Source organism: Oncorhynchus keta, chromosome 33 (assembly GCF_023373465.1).
Source record: "Oncorhynchus keta strain PuntledgeMale-10-30-2019 chromosome 33, Oket_V2, whole genome shotgun sequence".
Classification (NCBI taxonomy): domain Eukaryota; kingdom Metazoa; phylum Chordata; class Actinopteri; order Salmoniformes; family Salmonidae; genus Oncorhynchus; species Oncorhynchus keta.
The window spans coordinates 22,458,612-22,477,190 of record NC_068453.1 but is presented as its reverse complement, the minus strand read 5'-3'; the positions used below and the strand labels follow the sequence as shown (position 1 = coordinate 22,477,190).

The following is an 18,579-nucleotide window of genomic DNA, read 5'->3' as shown; positions in this document are numbered from 1 at the left end:
TCATCGACCTGGCCAAGGCTTTCGACTCTGTCAATCACCACATTCTTATCGGCAGACTCAACAGCCTTGGTTTCTCAAATTATTGCCTCGCCTGGTTCAGCAACTACTTCTCAGATAGAATTCAGTGTGTCAAATCGGAGGGCCTGTTGTCCGGACCTCTATGGAGGTGCCACAGGGTTCAATTCTCGAGCCAACTCTCTTCTCTGTATACATCAATGATGTCGCTCTTGCTGCTGGTGATTCTCTGATCCACCTCTACGCAGACAACACCATCCTGTATACCTCTGGCCCTTCTTTGGACACTGTGTTAACTAACCTCCAGACGAGCTTCAATGCCATACAACTCTCCTTCAACTGCTCTTAAATGCAAGTAAAATTAAATGCATGCTCTCCGCACCTAGAATCAGCTTCCTATTTCGCAACAAAGGGTCCTTCACTCATGCTACCAAACATACCCTCGTAAAACTGACCATCCTACCGATCCTCGACTTCGGCGATGTCATTTACAAAATAGCCTCCAACAATCTTCTCAACAAATTGGATGCAGTCTATCACAGTGCCATCCATTTTGTCACCAAAGCCCCATATACTACCCAGCACTGCGACCTGTACTCGCTCATTGGCTGGCCCTCGCTTCATACTCGTCGCCAAACCCACTGGCTCCAGGTCATCTACAAGTCTCTGCTAGGTAAAGCCCCGCCTTATCTCAGCTCACTGGTCACCATAGCAGCACCCACCCGTAGCAGGCACTCCAGCAGGTATATCTCACTGGTCACCACCAAAGCCAATTCGTCCTTTGGCTGCCTTTCCTTCCAGTTCTCTGCTGCCAATGACTGGAACAAACTGCATAAATCACTGAAGCTGGAGACACATCTCCCTCACTACGTAGGTTTTAGCACCAGTTGTCAGAGCAGCTCACAAATCACTGCAGCTGTACATAGCCCATCTGTAAATAGCCCATCCAACTACCTCATCCCCATACTGTATTTTGGTATTTATCTTGATCCTTTGCACCCCTTGCACATTCATATATGCTTATATATATATATATAAATATATATATATATATATTCTGCACATCTACCATTCCAGTGTTTAATTGCTATATTGTAATTACTTCGCCACCATGGCCTATTTATTGCCTTACCTCCCTTATCCTACCTCATTTGCACATACTGTATATATATATACTTTTTCTACTGTATTATTGACTGTATGTTTGTTTATTCCATGTGTAACTCTGTTGTTGTATGTGACGAACTGCTTTTGCTTTATCTTGGCCAGGTCACAGTTTTAAATGAGAGCGTCTGCTAAATGACTTAAATGTAATGTAATGTAATTCGTTCTCAACTAGCCTACCTGGTTAAATAAAGGTGAAATATAAAAAATAAATGTCATATTGACTATTTCAATAGCTAGGCCTTGTTTAATCAGCCATTATTCAGGGAAAGTCCAGAAGAGGACTATTTTGCACTTGAAAAAAATATATATAGTGCAAAACGAAAATAATTCTACATACTCATTTATTATTAGTATGACTGCTTTCTCGCTGAACAGGAAGTTGTTTTTAACTTATCAGGAAACCAAGTGGGGTTGAATATGTCCCTTTTGATTGGTTTGTGGAGTTATTGATGAAACCTTGTCATGCCAAAGTTTTAAATCTGTTGTTAATTGCAGGAAAATAATTTGTGTCAATATCATCTTCAGTGCATGAATGAAGATTTTCTCATTTTTTGGTAATGTATTATATAGTTTTTAGTTTGCTTAGCAGGTTTGCTCTATCGGTTCGTTGCTGACTCACAGCTTTGAGAATGTTAAAGCTGATTTTATGAGCTGCTGAGACAAGCAAAGTATAGCCAGTTGAGCTGGTTATTTTATGTATCCAATTTATACAGCTCACTCAGTTCTTTGATTACATTGGCTCCATTGACGTCCTCGCATCTGACTTGCTACTGTATAGAACATTTTATATTCAGCTCACCAACTATGAGGTCACTATATGGGGTGTTATTACCTAGTAACAATAATTTTAAAAAATACAGACAATTGCATACAGTTGTAGGATCTTAATTTGAGCCAGTTTGCTACAGCAGGAACATAATCCTGCAGCAACAGGAAATTAGAAATATGTGGATTATAATTCATATAACTCTTTGTAGAGGTTTATACATTTTTTGTAAGGGACAATCAAATCTGAAATTTCAAAGTGGAAATTGCAAACTTCAGAAGCGTTTTTAAACGTCAAATACACTACAAGAAAAGTTATCCCGCAACAGGGTGATCAAATTATGTTCCTACCTATCTGTAGTAGGTTGTTAGGCAATTTATGTAGCTAAAAAATCAATAAAAAAGTTAGCACCATGTCTTTATGAGATCTCTGTGGCTGTATATATTACACATATATTAAACCATTCATAAATTGTTGTAAAGTGGAGTGAGCATATTTTTTTTATATATTTTTTTTATATATAACCTTTATTTTAAACTCGGCAAGTCAGTTATTAACAACAAATTCTTATTTACAATTACGGCCTACCAAAATGCAAAAGGCCAACATAATTAAGCTACTTGTCCTATATCAAGATTTTACCTGAAATGATGGTGACTGACTAGGTGGCAATTGTTTTTAATGCATTATTATGATACCTGGGTTATGAAAATGTAATCTATAATAAACTCATTGTCTTCATTTTTAGCATAGCTTGCCCTACAGTGATAAACTGCAAAACACTTTCCCTAATGCTCTAGGATTTAGTTCTAGGATTATGAAGACAAGACATCTTTAGAAAAACACTGTTGGTTGTTGCAATGTTCAATTATTTCATATAAGTAATTACTTTCCTAAAATCAGTTATCTAACTGAAATTAATTTGAAAGTGAACGTGTTGAATGAAAATGCATCCACAATTGAAGGTTTTTGTAAACTTTATGCAGCGCGCGCAAACAATGGTAACCGTGCCCACTCATTGAGTGCGTCTACTCTACAAACAGAATGTGTAGTGTCAACAAATGAATTACACCAACGTGAAGGCGCTCCAAAATCAATTGTGCTCTTCATATTGCCTACGTTTGACATATTTTAGTCGACCACAGTCACTGTCCATCATACAACATACAACTTTTATGTTCTGCCATTGCCTATCGAGGACTGTGAGATACAACAGTCAATTGGTTGCGTTCAGTCGGAGGGTGTCTTGGTAGTGAAACATGATGCTTGAAGAGTTGCCATCACATGGTGGAAATTTCCACTGTGTCCCTCGGTTGTTAAATGGGAAGGGTCTCCCTTACTGGTGTTCACTACGCTTACTTGTCCTCCACCTCTGAAGCCCCGAACAATTAAAATTTAGGTAGGTAGGTCCCCATTTAAGCTTTTTTCCAATGTTTAACCTGTATATGTTCTCCAATAGTTGTGTAGGTATTGCATACTTGTTTGTCAACGTCGGAATTTTGAAACACTGTATCCCATTTCAATTCGCACTGGAAAGCTAATGGTTAATGTTGACATTATTGACAAAACATCCACAAGAGTAATTATCCAAGGCTGAAAATTGCCGTTTAATCTCTCAGGTAATTTGTTTGGCCAATAAATGTGTCGTTTAAAGGAACTATGGAATATTTAAAACACGTTCTTAGGTATTAGCCCTGGAGTATATTTCCTGTGTTTGGTGTAGCCTGAATGTTAAATAATATTTTTTTTTTCGCGAAAATAACACGTGTCGAATGTGTCGTGTAGTTTACATGAATGGCCAACATTCTATTGTAGACCGTTAAATATTATTATAACGCCAGTAAGTGATATTACATGTGTAATTCCCATACTAGCCAAATGCATTCAATATTTTGATGTGTTTTGGATAAGAAACAATGCAGTTTCTTCCAATGTTTGCAACTGCCCTGCGTGTGCATTTCGCATACTACAAAGGAACGTGGAAATTATTATTTTTACCATTCAATAACCTTCACAACGACACTGTCGGAGTTATAAAGTTTACATAGGTTTAATAGTTATTTTTGAATACAATTTCTGTATATGTGTGTTTTTAATAGTTTTACAATTATAAATATAGTAGAAATATCTGGACATGTGAAATAAACGAGAAAGGTATTTTGGAGTGTATGGTTTAGCCTACAGACAGATTCTACCTTCTTTCGTTGAATGGGGAGGAGCGTATATCTGCAAGATTCCTAAAGGGTTAAGTCATTTTAACCCTTAGACTTTTTCTTTATGTCGTTGATAGGGATAGGCTCAGATAATATTCAGATTTAATTTCACTTCTCTATTTGCTACTTTTTTATTTGAAGATGTAAACCTAGATATAAAAACACTCCTCTCTGTACCAGCATCGAGTTAAGGTTGTAGCATACATTATTAACCCAGTGAGCCTACCATAACAGAGGCTCAGACATATATCATAAATATAAATAAAGTAAGTGATTCAGGGAAAGATTTATATGTATTGTCTGGTGAACTCCCACTGAAACTGCATGTTACTTTTGCCACCAATAACATACTTTTTAGACTACTGTGAGATGGGATTATTTTAAGTAATATTGGTTTTGAGTTGGGCAACCAAATTCAGATGACCCGACCTCAAGTGTGTCCCTAAATGGTAATCTTTCGCACATATGTAGACAAGTGCTGATGTTTAAAAGTGCAGCACATGTATAGGTTAGTATTTGAGCAAAATTTCACAGTTTAGTGAAATGTTTTTATGGCATGAAGGTTCAGGAAGTTAGACATGAAGCTTTAACAAAATGTCTAACTTCCGAATGTATCATGGTGAAAGTACAGGTCTGTTATATAGAGCATACAAAAAGGGGTCATACAGTTCCCATTATTTTGAACTTTACAATGCAATTACTAAATTGTTGCTTGGTAAAATCCAACCCATCTTGGGTTGCTGACTGTGTCCACAGACTATTTTCTAGGTATCCATAAAATAAGGTCAATTTGTAATATGGGTAAACTGTCTCTATCTCTGTGGAGCCTCTTTTGACACCTGTCAAAGGGACTATTATTAATAAAGTGTAAAGATGTGGTGTTTTTTATTTATTCTCACAAATGGTAACACAAATTATAGAGACAAAGATGGGAAATTACTTGCAAATGTGAGAAATACTTTTCACATTTGATATCTTGATTTCACAGCTAATCTACTGATGTAACCATTTGGTGACAGACAGAAGCCTAGGCAATTACAGAGAACACTGTACACCTTTGGTTGTTTACGGTCTAATAGAAAATGGGTCAATTCTATGTCAAAGACTTTCATGTCAGCAGTGTGCAGGTGTGTTCAAATGCAGGGGCAGGCCCTGCCACTTTTTCTCTGCACACACATGTCAGTGGGGGTAGAGAAATGGGCATGCTCTTTTCATTGGTCAGTATGAGGTGTGTGATGTAGGGTCTTGAATGACCGAACAGATGTAGGTCAAAAAGCCCAGAGCTGTTCATGTTCGAGCAATGACGGCTGATGCAATTGAGACTGTGTGGAACAGAGCAAACTTACCCTTAAGCCGGTCGGAAAGTCATGTTTGAGGTGCGTGGTGCATGGCAGCTACTATTAACACTAATCCACTATTATTCCACCAAGGAATCAAAGGATTTTGGGGTGATTTTTCCTAAACACTGTCACTATGTCCTTTTGAAATCTGAGAAGGGCATACAATGTGAGGGCTGGCTATTTTTACCACTACTATTGCATAATGCAATGACTAAATAGTTTGAACAATAAGAATATGGAACTTAAATATGCCCTGCACTAGTGATGGTAAGAAATATTTCTTAGACTAGCTTTAATTTTTGTGAAATGGCTTTGAACCAGGTCTCTTAATAATTGATCTTATCTCTATGAGACTAACCTGCATTGATTAATGTAATACCACATCCTACTGCATATTTACAACCAGAGTGATGGCTCTAACTATGATCTTTCTCTTGCATTTCAAAGATGGTGGTAGAAAAAGACCGGTTGTTTTTTTTTCTTTGTATTTTCTTCTACCAGATCTATTTTGTATTCTCCTACATTCAGTTCACAGTTTCACAAACTTCAAAGTGTTTCCTTTCAAATGCTACAGGCAGTTAGATTTGGGTATGTCATTTAGGCAACAAAAAAAGGGGGGGCTATCCCTAAGAAATTAAATAAAGGTCAAATAAATTATTTTTAAAAATGAGTCTCGGTTTCAAATGTCTCAGGTGCCAGCACGTACTGGCTCGGATATTGCACAATTATGAGCAAGCGGCTAATGACATGCAGGGCCTTACCTGTCCCCGGGAGCACCCTCCTCCCCTAGCAAATTCAAGGCCACTCAGATCTGGGCCTACGTCAAGCAGTGCAACTTCGTCATCAGCCAACAAAGCCATGGACAGATCAATAGGGACTGATAAGACCATCAGAACATGGGGGACCTGGGGAAAGTGTTCACAAACAAAGTTAGGACGGACCATGTACAGTACCAGGAAGCAACAACGACTACAGCCTGAATCTTACTGCAGAGGTCCAGCTCAAACATGCAGGGACCATGCTTTGGGTGATCCTCTTCACCACAAACCTGGTCACACATTGTTGTATTTGATTATACCGTAGTAATAGCAGGGCCTCATACATCAGGCTCTTGTGCTGACAAGACCAATACATAACACCGCACTCTTCACAAGATCGTCATGAGTATGTACATTCATTATTATTTTTACAAAATTATGTACAGCATGAGAATTGCCTGTATTGATGCTAAGGCGTGAGCAAAGAAGTATGTACAACAAGGTCACTGAGTCGTACGTATGTACATAGTCGCATGGAGACCATATGTATTTGATACCATTCCACTTATTCTGCTCCAGCCATTATTATGAGCCCGTCCTCCCCAATTAAGGTGCAACCTACCTCCTATGATTAGTACAGTACATGCTTGCGACTGTAACTCATACTGTACCTTTGTACATTGATGGCCTCTATTTTCTTTGACCAAGCCCAACTCCAATTCTGAAGTACAATGGCTCAGACACACTAGTAGGATTGTCAAACGTTTGCCTGCCGACAGTACTTAGCACCTCTCAACAGTGTTGGCAGCTAATCTCTTCTGTGTTCAGACAGCAAAGACCTTGAAGTCGTCAGCCACTCAGCCTTATTAAAATACACCATACCAGAAGGTGGCAGTAGAGTTGTTTGGCAATGCATGTAATATAATAATAATAATAATAATATATGCCATTTAGCAGACACTTTTATCCAAAGCAACTTACAGTCATGTGTGCATACATTCTACATATGGGTGGTCCCGGGAATCGAACCCACTACCCTGGCGTTACAAGCGCCATGCTCTACCAACTGAGCTACAGAAGGACCACGTGTCTGTGTGTGTTGCTTTGTCTAGTCAATGTTAGCGAGCTAGATGCGCTAATGTTGCTATGGTTGTAAAAAAGTCCTTGTTGATACTAGCCAGATGGCCACAGCTAGCTAGCAAGACAACTTTTTATTTTATTTTTATGTACTCTCCATAATCGCATACAGCCCATATATACAGTTTTAGCTAGCTGGCTAACGTTAGCTAAATGGTTAGCATGATGTGCTAGCTAGGTAAAGTAAAGATACTGCATTGACTCTCAACAGCTACAGGCAGCTGCTGCTTCATGGAAACAAATACCTTGTGATTTAATTATAATTTTACTAGCTACTGTGGCTAGGTAGCATGCTTGGTTAGTGTTGTGTGTATTGTGCTGCACTTACCACCCCATTTGTTTCATATGAAGTGTGTGTGACGGCATTGCTCACTAAGCAAGCGAACGTTAGCCAGCTAGCTAACTAATAAGCTATTACACATTATCAAACCTACCAGAAAAAGCACAAAACTCCTTACCTAGACGTAAAAGATGTAAACACATGCTATAGATTTTCTGTGTTTTAAGCAACTGTATTGTTGTTGGCCACTGCCGACCATTGCGATTCTACGAGTACACCGAAGGTACGCCTTTTGTTCTAGCAAGAGAAGGATTGGCCTCCTAATTTGATAAGTACCTATCAGCAGTCAGATTCTCGTGTGTTTCATGTTTAGCAGATTTCACTGAGAGATTGAAGTTGAACAATATTGATACTTTCACATGGGTTGCCAAGATCTTTTAGACTAAACCAGATGTTCTCTTGAACAGTTTGCCTTGTGCACTTCTACAGCACTGTATTGGTTTGATAGATTCAGGTGTAAGTGTTGCATGAAGTGGTAAAAGCATGGCAGTCATGTCACAGCTAGTGTAGAGATGTGAGGTTCTGAGGAATGACTTATATTTAGCTCTGTTGCTATGTGGACTTTGGCCTGATGGGAGTCTTTCAGCCTCTATCAGATCATTTCTCCCACTCCAGCCCAGGTATGCTCTACTAAGTCAAACCCCATAGATGCATCCAAACCTGTGTTCTCAAGGATAACCTGTGTTCTCAGTGCTAAACTGTGTTCTCATTGTTAACCTGTGTTCTCAGTGCTAACCTGTGTTCTTGAGGCAATATTGCTCTCTCAATGCTAACTGGTGTTCTTTGGGCTAACTTGTGCTTAATGCTAACATGGGTTCTTTAAGATAGCTTGTGCTCTCAATGCTAACTTGTGTTCTTGAGGCAATCTTGCTCTCTCAATGCTAACTTGTGTTCTTTGGGCTCACTTGTGCTTAATGCTAACATGGGTTCTTTAAGATAGCTTGTGCTCTCAATGCTAACTTGGTTCTTAACAAATGCACTATTTGGCTGTAGTCAATATGTATGGAGATCCTCATGGAAATATTTGCATGTTTTGGAGCTTTACCCTCAACCCACATGTTCATCTCGATAGACTCCAGCTCACATGCTCTGACCTGTAGGAATGCTAGCGAACACACCTACTTGTTAGATGATATTGGCAAAGGCCTAACCAAACACCTTGCAAGTTTTTGCATGGATACCTTTGGGTATTTACTGATACCAGACAGGTGAATAGCAGCAGTGTTATGAAGCAACCTTTTCTATGTGAATAGCTAAATGCTGAATTTGCAAATTTGAGTTTCCGACATTCAGAAACCATTCTCGCGAGTTGAATGGAAAGAAGGGACACATAAATTCAACACTGGGCTTAAAACTGATCAGTGGCCGACATTCAAAGCTTTTCTAGTTGTACAGATGGATACAAGGACTCACACAGCTAGTGTAGATAAGCAGTGGATCAGATGCATCCAGGTAGGCTACACGAGTCAACCCCATCTTGAACTGGGCTCCCATAACACCCAAGGCATTTATGGTGGAGCTGAAATTGTGGCAGGGAGCCTCGGAGAGTGGACATGTAGAATGTGACACGTCTGTGAGAGAGAAAGAGAGGCACATGCCACTCATAATTAACTTGCATGTGCAGACAACATTTAAATAGTTGATTTGTGGGTATCAGCTTGACTGACAGGGTGGTTAGAACACATTAATACCACCAACCTTGTGGGGATATTAATGTAATCCCCAGCCGAGTCATACTGTAAAAAAGGGAACTGATGCGTCTCTGCTTGGTGCTTCTTGATATGTGCTTTGACTGGTTGTAAACCTCTTCGACAATGCCATTAAAGAATCTTCACGGATGTAACTCTACTCTGTGAATTTCGGAGTAGTCCCACAAGCAGGATACACTTGACTTTGTCCTAAACTTCCCTGAGGCGTCAACTGATAACCTACGCTGCTGCTACTCACTGTTTATTATCAATGCATAGTCACTTTACCCCAACCTACATGTGTATGTTACCTCAATTACCTTGACTAACCTGTTCCCCCCACATTGACTCGGTACCGGTACCCCCTGTATGTAGCCTCGTTATTGTTATTTCAAAAATATTATATTCTTAACCCCTGTTTTTCTCAGAACTACATTGTTGGGTAAGGGCTTGTAAGTAAGCATTTCATGGTAAGGTCTACACTTGTTGTATTTGTAACAAGTGTGTGGAAGGGCTGGTGTATCTCTTGCACTGTATTCATTCCTTATTGACCTTTCAGCATTTGAGGGATTACCAGAAGGAGCATTGTGTTATATCCTCTTTACTTTTGAATGCCAGTGTTAGTGCACAGGCTAATGGCTTCTAATGGTTCACCAGACGTAAGCATAGAGTTACATAGCAAAGATCAAAATGTGTCTCTCAACACATTCTAAACTGTTATGATGTAAGGGCCCAGACATTCCTCCAACAATGTTGATGTTGGACGGAAAGAGATGTTGGTTTGTTTGATGCAACAAAAGCGGCACTTTCCATTACCGTCCTGGTGATATGTCATCTGGCCATTCATTCACCACCTACCGGAGCTATTTGCAGCACGTCACATGGCGTCTGGAGTACCGACTTATTTTGGTTGCCTTAAAATTCCTGCTTTCTATAATTGGTTAGAGAACTGTGGAGGCTGCTGGAATGAGGCTAGCTGAACGACTGTGCTGGCAAGAGTCTGGTGACTGGAGTGCTGCGTACAGTTTGTGAGAGTGCATGCGTCTTTCTTGGGACAAGACCCTGTATTATTGCGGTGACATGGTGTTTCAGCTGTTCCAGTTACCTTCTGGTGCCAGTGGACTGGTTTGGTGTTTTTGTTTTGGAAGATAAGAGAGGTCAGGAGGCCCCTTGACCTGTGATTGACAACCGCTGTTAACCCAACATGTGGGTCTCCTGCTGCAGAGATAACCCAACTATAGGGCATCTACAGGCCAGATCCTACTCTGCCGACGTCAGAGACCCCTCGTAAAAAGTGAATAAGTTGGAGGGGGAGTATTTGCCTCCAGTCCAGTGGGTTTTTGGGAGACCACAGTTGAAGTACTTCCAGTAATGCAGTTAATGCAGGGATAACCCTAACCCTAACCCTAACCCTCTTCACAGAGACACAGAGGGAGAGAGAGTTGAAATTACTATAAAAAATACCATTGAAAGTTCAGCCCATGTAGCTGAAACTTCTGATATACAGCAGGAAATCATTGTCTCTTATTTATAGCCCGTTATCCACAATGCTTGGTACTGTATAATCCTCCAGGTAGATGCTTGAGATTTTCAGAATAGGACATTGATTTGATTGAATATGGCCTCTAATATACAGATGAGCCCAATGCAAAGTGTTCCGTAAGTTCCTCAATGTCAATAAGAAATGTTTACTGGAACAATAATTACAGGAAGGTTTCATTTATATCCACATTTGAAAAAGGAGTGTTTGAAGATGGGAATGTTTTGACATGGGGACATAGCTGGGGTAAGGAGTGCAACTGGTCGGAGGGCTAAGCAGTTGTTATTTGTGTGTGAGAGATGTAATATGACATGACAAATGCCATGATAAAACAATGTTTGGTTAGAATGTTTCACTGGCTTCTATAATGTTGAGCTTTGCTTCAGCCAATGTAGTAGTTATTGTCTTAATAAAGTTGATGTCAAGGCTTTTTGTGTTGTAGTTTAGAATTCGTGTTGTAATGACTAAGCACGTCTCTGTGCGTTTGAGTAGTGGCTGGAGCATGCTTGTTCCAGTCAGTCGCTTCTCCTGTGTGACCTGGGCTGGTCTAGAACCGCTAATGATTGGCTCAAAGATTTTAGACCGTTTGGTGTGAAACCGTTGCACTCCAGAAGTGTGACACCTTTTAAGGAATGCTCCCATAGCCAGAAGGAAGTCTGTGAAGATCTGTGAAGATATCAGGCATGGTCAGTAGGACTTTCACACGAATTAACATTTTCATTTAATTCTCCCTGTATTCATTTCTCTTACCTTCTTGTTAAAATTTCACTCTGATTGAATTTCTGAGCTTCTTTTTATCAATTGCACTCACCTCTGAATAGGCTGGATATTTTCCATGTAATTTGCCACAGTGGTGATGCATTGCCAATGGTAGCATAGAAGAGTATTTTTGTTTGTGTTTTCAGGCTATTGATGCTTAGTAGTAGATCATTTTCCGTGAATGATGGTTGAGGTATAAATGGAGTTGACATATCTTCCAGCTTTGGATCGTCCTGACTGACTCAGTCTTTGAATGTTTGAGATAACTTACTTGCAAAATTAGTTTGTTTTGTCTCTTAACTTGTAACTAGTTACAAATAGTACATGTGAATATACAACATGCTATTTAGGTTATTCTGTAGAGATTTTAGATCTGTATGTGTGAGTGATGTTATGTGACTGTACTGCTCTGCTTCTGCAGATGTCTTGTGTGGATCAGACAATACTCTCTGCTATAACAGGTGTGGACCAGACAATACTCTTTGCTGTAACAGGTGTGGACCAGACAATACTCTCTGCTGTAACAGGTGTGGACTAGACAATACTCTCTGCCGTAACAGGTGTGGAATAGACAATACTCTCTGCTGTAACAGGTGTGGACTAGACAATACTCTCTGCTGTAACAGGTGTGGACTAGACAATACTCTCTGCTGTGACAGGTGTGGACCGGACAATACTCTCTGCTGTAACAGGTGTGGACCAGACAATAATCTCTGCTGTAACAGGTGTGGACTAGACAACACTTTCAGTAATATTTATTTTATTTCAGAAAATGTGGTGGGTTGTGGACTCAAAAGAAGCATTTCATGTGTCTGATTTGAAGTTTCTCTGTGTATAATGTGTGTGTGTGTGTGTGTGTGTGTGTGTGTGTGTGTGTGTGTGTGTGTGTGTGTGTGTGTGTGTGTGTGTGTGTGTGTGTGTGTGTGTGTGTGTGTGTGTGTGTGTGTGTGTGTGTGTGTGTGTGTGTGTGTGTGTGTGTGTGTGTGTGTGTGTGTGTGTGTGTGTGTGTGTGTGTGTGTGTGTGTGTGTGTGTGTGTGTGTGTGTACGTGTGTATGAGGGGGATTACAAAATTGAACTGTTAAGACCCCATCCTTCAGCGGAGTGAGACCTTGCGCTCAGCGGCACACTCAGCTGTGGCCCCTGATTGGCGGGCAGTGTCACAACCTCCCCAGTGGATGCCAGTTGTCTCTGGCAGGTTCTGAATGCTTAATGGTACGCTGAGTCAACCCATGGTAGTAGGGGGTAGGGTTAGTGGGAAGGGAGGGGTGTGTGGTTGAGGGCAGGACAGGGTAGGACAGTGACCGCAGCATGAGGACGGTACCATTTGCACCCAGGGATGACCACCCGGGGTGTGTGCTTGGCGGGCCATCACAGAACAAACAGCAGTTGATGCAACAACGCTAACTGTGCAATCTTGGCCGAGCTTTCAGGATGTCTGTGTGCTGTCCCTCTCTCTCTCTCTAACCCCTCCCTCTCTTCTTCTACTGATTAATTCCTCTCTCTGCCTTTCTCTCTCTTGCTTCTTTTTTATTCACTAGGGGAAAGGGGGAGGGGCGGGGCATTTTTTGGCTTCAGGCTCCTGACGTGATTGGCCAGGGTGGGTCCTTCCCCTGCTCTTTAAAAGCCTTCCTCTCACCTGGGTTACAAAAAAGCAGCAGCTCTTGCCTCTCCTGGCTGCTCACTAGCACTGTCCTCATTCTCCCCCCAAACAAGCAAAAAATAACACTTCGGACCCCCTCTCTGTCATCTCTGAATGAGTGAGTATATCTCTTTTTCCACATGATTTATCTGCTTCTCATGTCGGGGAACTTTAGTTACCTTGGTCTAAGTTTGTTATTCAAATAGGCACTAAGTTGTAACTGCTGAGAAAATAAAAAATCTTGTAGAAAAAAGTGGAGAATTTTCCAGTTTTCTTGAGAAACTAGATGCACCTAGCTGAATTAGTTTGTTTTGTGCTTTTGAGATTGTGGGAGGTATATCATTGGTTGAAGTATTCAATTGGTTTTCTTTGAGCTTTTGTTTGTGGGTTTATTAGATGTTTTGTTGGGTTGTTGAGAAAACCACGCCACTGCTGAAGTGGGACTTGCATAACATGAGTGGTAGTTTGAGTTAGACAGAGCTAATCTTTGAGCTAATGATGTGTTGTGTACCTCCAGTAAGAATGGGATCCTCTGGTACTGTACTTTTGTTGTGTCCTTAAACTTGGAGTTGAGTGTTATGTATGTTGCACAGACTCCTTTTCTGCTACTTCTGGACAGATAAAAACCAATTAAGTTCATGTTTTTCCCATTCAGATGATTGATGTCACGCTGTTGGCAAATTGGATAAGAAGAATCTCAAGTTTTGATCAGTGTTTGTTGTCACAGAACTGACTTTTCTATTAAAAGTGTTGTAGCCTTGTTGTATGCAAGCACACTACATTAGATTTAGGCGTTAGTCATTTTCAAGAAGGTTCTTTATTTGCACAATGTACAAGGCTTGGTATCAAATATTGTGTTTGATAATGCAATAAACGATTTGGCATACAGGTGCCGTATCTTAATTTGATCATCCTGTTGTTGCAGGAATTTTCCTTAACAGCAGGACATGGAAACTTGTAGTGTATTTGAGGTTTAAAAAAGCTTCTAAAGTTTGTGATTTTCACTTTAAAATTTCAGACTTGACCCTAACGAAAAAGGTATCAACCCCTACACAAAATGTCCATTAATTATAATCCACGTAATAATTTACATTTCCTGTTGCTGCAGGATTCTTTTCCTGCTGTAACAAAAATGGTCTCAAATTAAAATCCTACGTCTGTACTTGCGTGCATTTATCACATTGGTTTTATCAAACAGCAAATGCACACACAGACACATTGACAAACACACTGTAACAACTTTAAATCACATTCACTCAATTGTTGTTATTCAATATAAAACGTGTTTCAAACAATCATATGCAAAAGTAGCAGTGGTTTTAACTACAGTGGGTAAAGCATACATTTCAGATGTGCATGAAAGGCAAAGGTTCAAGGATTTTGCTGGGGCTGGGTCTATGGCTATAGGTAGCTTAGTCATAGCATAACACAAGGTATATGCACGGGGAGCAGTGGAGTGCTTAGGTGCCTGGGTGGAGGGGTGAAGTCTGGTTGAGCAGGTTCCTTCTTATTTCCTCGAGGGTAGCATACTGGGGAGGTGTACAGTTGGGACCATGGTTGATTGTATTTGTATGCAATGCACACTTTCGATCACAAAGATACAAATATCTACCAATACGAAGATATAGGCCTACCAGTCAATCTGTCTATCTAGAGGAGACATAGGAAATGTACTAGGATACACAGCAGTTCCAGGAATGCAGCTGGTCCAAGCACAGCAGGAACTAGAATGCGATCAAACCAGAACTGTGTAGAGTAGACAAGCCAGGCAAAACTAAGTATGTAGAAAAATGCTTCACAAACAGCTAATGATTGGCTTGGCTATGCGTTTCCATACAGGGTAGGTGACAGCAGTCACAACAAAAGAGGTGTGTGTGGTAAGATACAGGTTCAGTCTGTCTATGACTTCTCCACAGCATGGAGTTAAAGGGAAACATGGAACCCCTTACATGACCTGTTTCAGTCCTGAAGGCCATGGATCTCTGTCCTGACTGGGTACAACATGGAGGGCCTACTGTGCATAGGCTCACTTACGTAATGGCTTATTGACTGTTAACGTGACGTGCTCATGTGAGGATGATGGATTTTATACTTGGCCCAGTTTCATTAAAGCCTTTCAATGTCTGGGGCAAGAGTGTAAATAGCCAGAGTGTAAATAGCCAGAGTGTAAATAGCCAGAGTTGAAATAGCAAGAGTTGAAATAGCATGTGACTGAAATGTATTTTCTAGCACTAAAACTTCCTTTCAAAGAGTTTTTACAATGCTTGTTTTTTGATGGGCAGCGCTGAAATGTTAATTAATGGACTTGGATTGGTGGATGAGGTTATGTTCCATAGCTGTTTGTTTATGGCTTTGTCACAGCATTGGACATCCATGTGTGTTACTAAGGTTTAGATGTGTTTCACCATTGTGTTTTTACTGGGGTGTTGGTCGATAGGACAGGGGAAGGAGCAGGGTGCGACTTTTGGGAACCTGGATGGACAAGGGCCCTGGCTGCTCGGCTGTTTTTACCCATTCCTGTCAAAGAAGCCTTTGTATGGGAAGAACAGCACTGTGGGTAATTGGCTGTTAAAATCATTTAGCAGAGCTCTGTGTGCGCTCCCCAGTGCCCCATCTTGTTGTTGCGTAATAGCAGCAATCAAATGTTCAATAGAATGGAAATATGAACACATGCCTCCTGCTGGCCCACTACTTCAGTGCACTCGGTGCGTTCAATTGAATTGGGTTTACCGTGGACAGCAATACAGACAGGTCTTTGTAGCGTGCTCTCCCAGAGGTTAGGAACATTTGGTTGGAAACTTGCCTGCCTCATAAGCCGACCTCTTTGACCTGAATTTAGGATTCAGGCGTGTTTTTGACATAATGGTGAGACTTGCTATAACCACCACGTTTTATATTGAATGTGGTTATAGCTTCATAAAGGAAACTGCACAGCAGCAAATGAACATGGACTTGTGTCTGAAAGAGTTACTTAGAGGGTCTTTTAGGGAAAAATAATGTGTGCTATTCTATTAAAATACATTTTATGTAAAATTGAGGTCACAATTGATATGGGATTTTACGGTCTGTTAAGCAAAAAAAGACTACAATTACTTATCTACATCGACTACAAAATCCTTTTGAACTTGATACAGTTAGAGGCCATTTTGTTAACTCAGTGTATAGCAGAGTACAAAAGGTATCCAAAACCAGTCAGCACGGAACGTCAAGATTCCAATGCGTGACAGGAACATTGTTTATGAACGTTTATGAACGACGCCATAGTTCACTGAAGTGCATGAGCTGCCAACATGTATCGAATGGGGAGATAAAATGCTGCTGCGGGTTCAGGGGAATGTGACACAGAAGGGTGTGTGTAGAACGACACCTTTTCTTCCCCTTGAAGTGTCCTTTGTCAAGGCCCTAGAGTTCTGGCCAATCAGATAAGACTCATTGAATGTATCTTCATAACATTAACAGTAACTAGCTCATTGTTGACAGATTACACAGTCAAATCAGAGAACTTGTGGCCATGGCCTTTTTAACTGGACATGTACTACTTTGTATCTTATTAGGGATATTGTCACTTTATAGAGGGCTAGTCAACGTGTAATTACAAAGAAATTATGGCTAGTTGAGGCCCAGAACGTTTAGTCAACGTTTAGACAACATTGAATGATTGGTTGTATGTTTGCTGGTTATAAGGGCTTCCTGCCACATCAGCAGCTCTCTGAATATTTACCATCTCTCCCTTTGCCGTTTTCTACAGGTATTTGCCCTATAGTGTAAGGCTGAGCTAAAGCACGCCAACCTACCGAGTACAACTGCTCTGCTTTGGACCGCAACCCCTTCCCCAGCCCTGCACCACTATAGCCGTAACCATGGACCGCATGGAGCTGAAGAAAGTCTGCACGGAGGCAGACGATGACAGCACAGACAGTTTGGACGACCGCTTCACAGAGCCCATCGACTCAGAGAAGGCCACCATCAACAGGTGTGGTTCAATACTGTATCAATTATTTCAATCTGAGACTTTCTACAGAAAGAAGACAGGAAAGAAAGCACATTTCCTTAGTTGTTGCAACTAGAATGTGTTCTTTGCCAAACTATACAGAAATTATGTTCTTTATTATACATTTCTTGTCTCCTACCTATCATTGTCTAATGTACACAATGCTTTTCAATACACTGGTTAGGAGAATCTCTCAGCTCATAGCTTCACTGTAAACCGCCAACAGATTAGCTACACTGTAAACTCATTTCTTCAAGCACCCAAAAAATGTAAATGAACATATAGAAGAAGCTGGAACTAGCTTGACTGACCTTGTAACCACTCATAAAGTCCAAACATAGCTGTCATAAACTAGTCATAAAGAAGTATTTTAAACTAGAGATTGATTCAATGATTGTACATCTGCAGTCACTTCCTGGATGAGGATGGAGACGCGGAGAGCCACAAGTTTCTCACTAATGGGATTATGAAGAAGAAGAAGTATGAGGAGTATCAAGAAGAATACGTAAGAAGACTGATGATGAACTATCGATGACAACACATGCCTGTTTGCTCTTGCTTATGGACACTGTATCTCTTAGCAACAACCTTGACCATTTCCTCAAAAGCTGTCTGCTTTCATTCAAACTTTCATTCCGAGGAACCCTTTCGTAGGAACTGATAGTTGCGTGTGTGTGTGTGTGACGGGTGGTGCATACACGTGTGTGTGTGTGTGTGTGTGTGTGTGTGTGTGTGTGTGTGTGTGTGTGTGTGTGTGTGTGTGTGTGTGTGTGTGTGTGTGTGTGTGTGTGTGTGTGTGTGTGTGTGTGTGTGTGTGTGTGTGTGTGTGTGTGTGTGTGTGTGTGTGTGTGTGTGTGTGTGTGTGTGTGTGTGTGTGTGTGTGAAATGTTCTTGTTTACGATCAGTTGAACTCATAGTAATCTCCCTTACCCTCTCTCTCTACCTTTCTCTCTCTCAGCACCCAGGACATACCTCCTTTGGTATGTCGGTCTTCAACCTGAGTAATGCGATCATGGGCAGCGGCATCCTGGGTCTCTCCTACGCCATGGCCAACACTGGCATTGTGCTTTTTGTGTAAGTGTGTGTCAACTTCTGCCATAGAGACCATGTGGAACGGGGTCAATGTTTGGTTTCTGCAACAGTCAAGTGATTAAAGCACCAGCTAATAAAGTAAAGTATCCTGTCTGCATCGTATAGTGTTACTGATAGGACTGAAATAGCTTCA

General features: G+C 40.8%; 1 protein-coding gene across 4 annotated transcripts in view; it reads left to right on the top strand.

Annotated features, from left to right (window-relative positions):
- Positions 1 to 3,197: 3,197 nt before the first annotated feature.
- LOC118366400 (sodium-coupled neutral amino acid transporter 4) overlaps positions 3,198 to 18,579 on the top strand; it is a 31,410-nt gene continuing 16,028 nt past the window's right edge. The window contains exons 1-4 of one of the 4 annotated variants that reach the window (XM_035749038.2): positions 3,198 to 3,347; positions 17,112 to 17,336; positions 17,763 to 17,859; positions 18,313 to 18,428. In XM_035749038.2, the coding sequence (XP_035604931.2) occupies positions 17,224 to 17,336; positions 17,763 to 17,859; positions 18,313 to 18,428 (326 nt within the window). In that variant the 5' untranslated portion in view covers positions 3,198 to 3,347; positions 17,112 to 17,223. Of the gene's footprint in view, positions 3,352 to 5,478; positions 5,538 to 13,334; positions 13,482 to 17,111; positions 17,337 to 17,762; positions 17,860 to 18,312; positions 18,429 to 18,579 lie in introns of those variants that run through there. The other 3 variants (XM_035749039.2, XM_035749041.2, XM_035749037.2) reach the window with 3 other exon arrangements.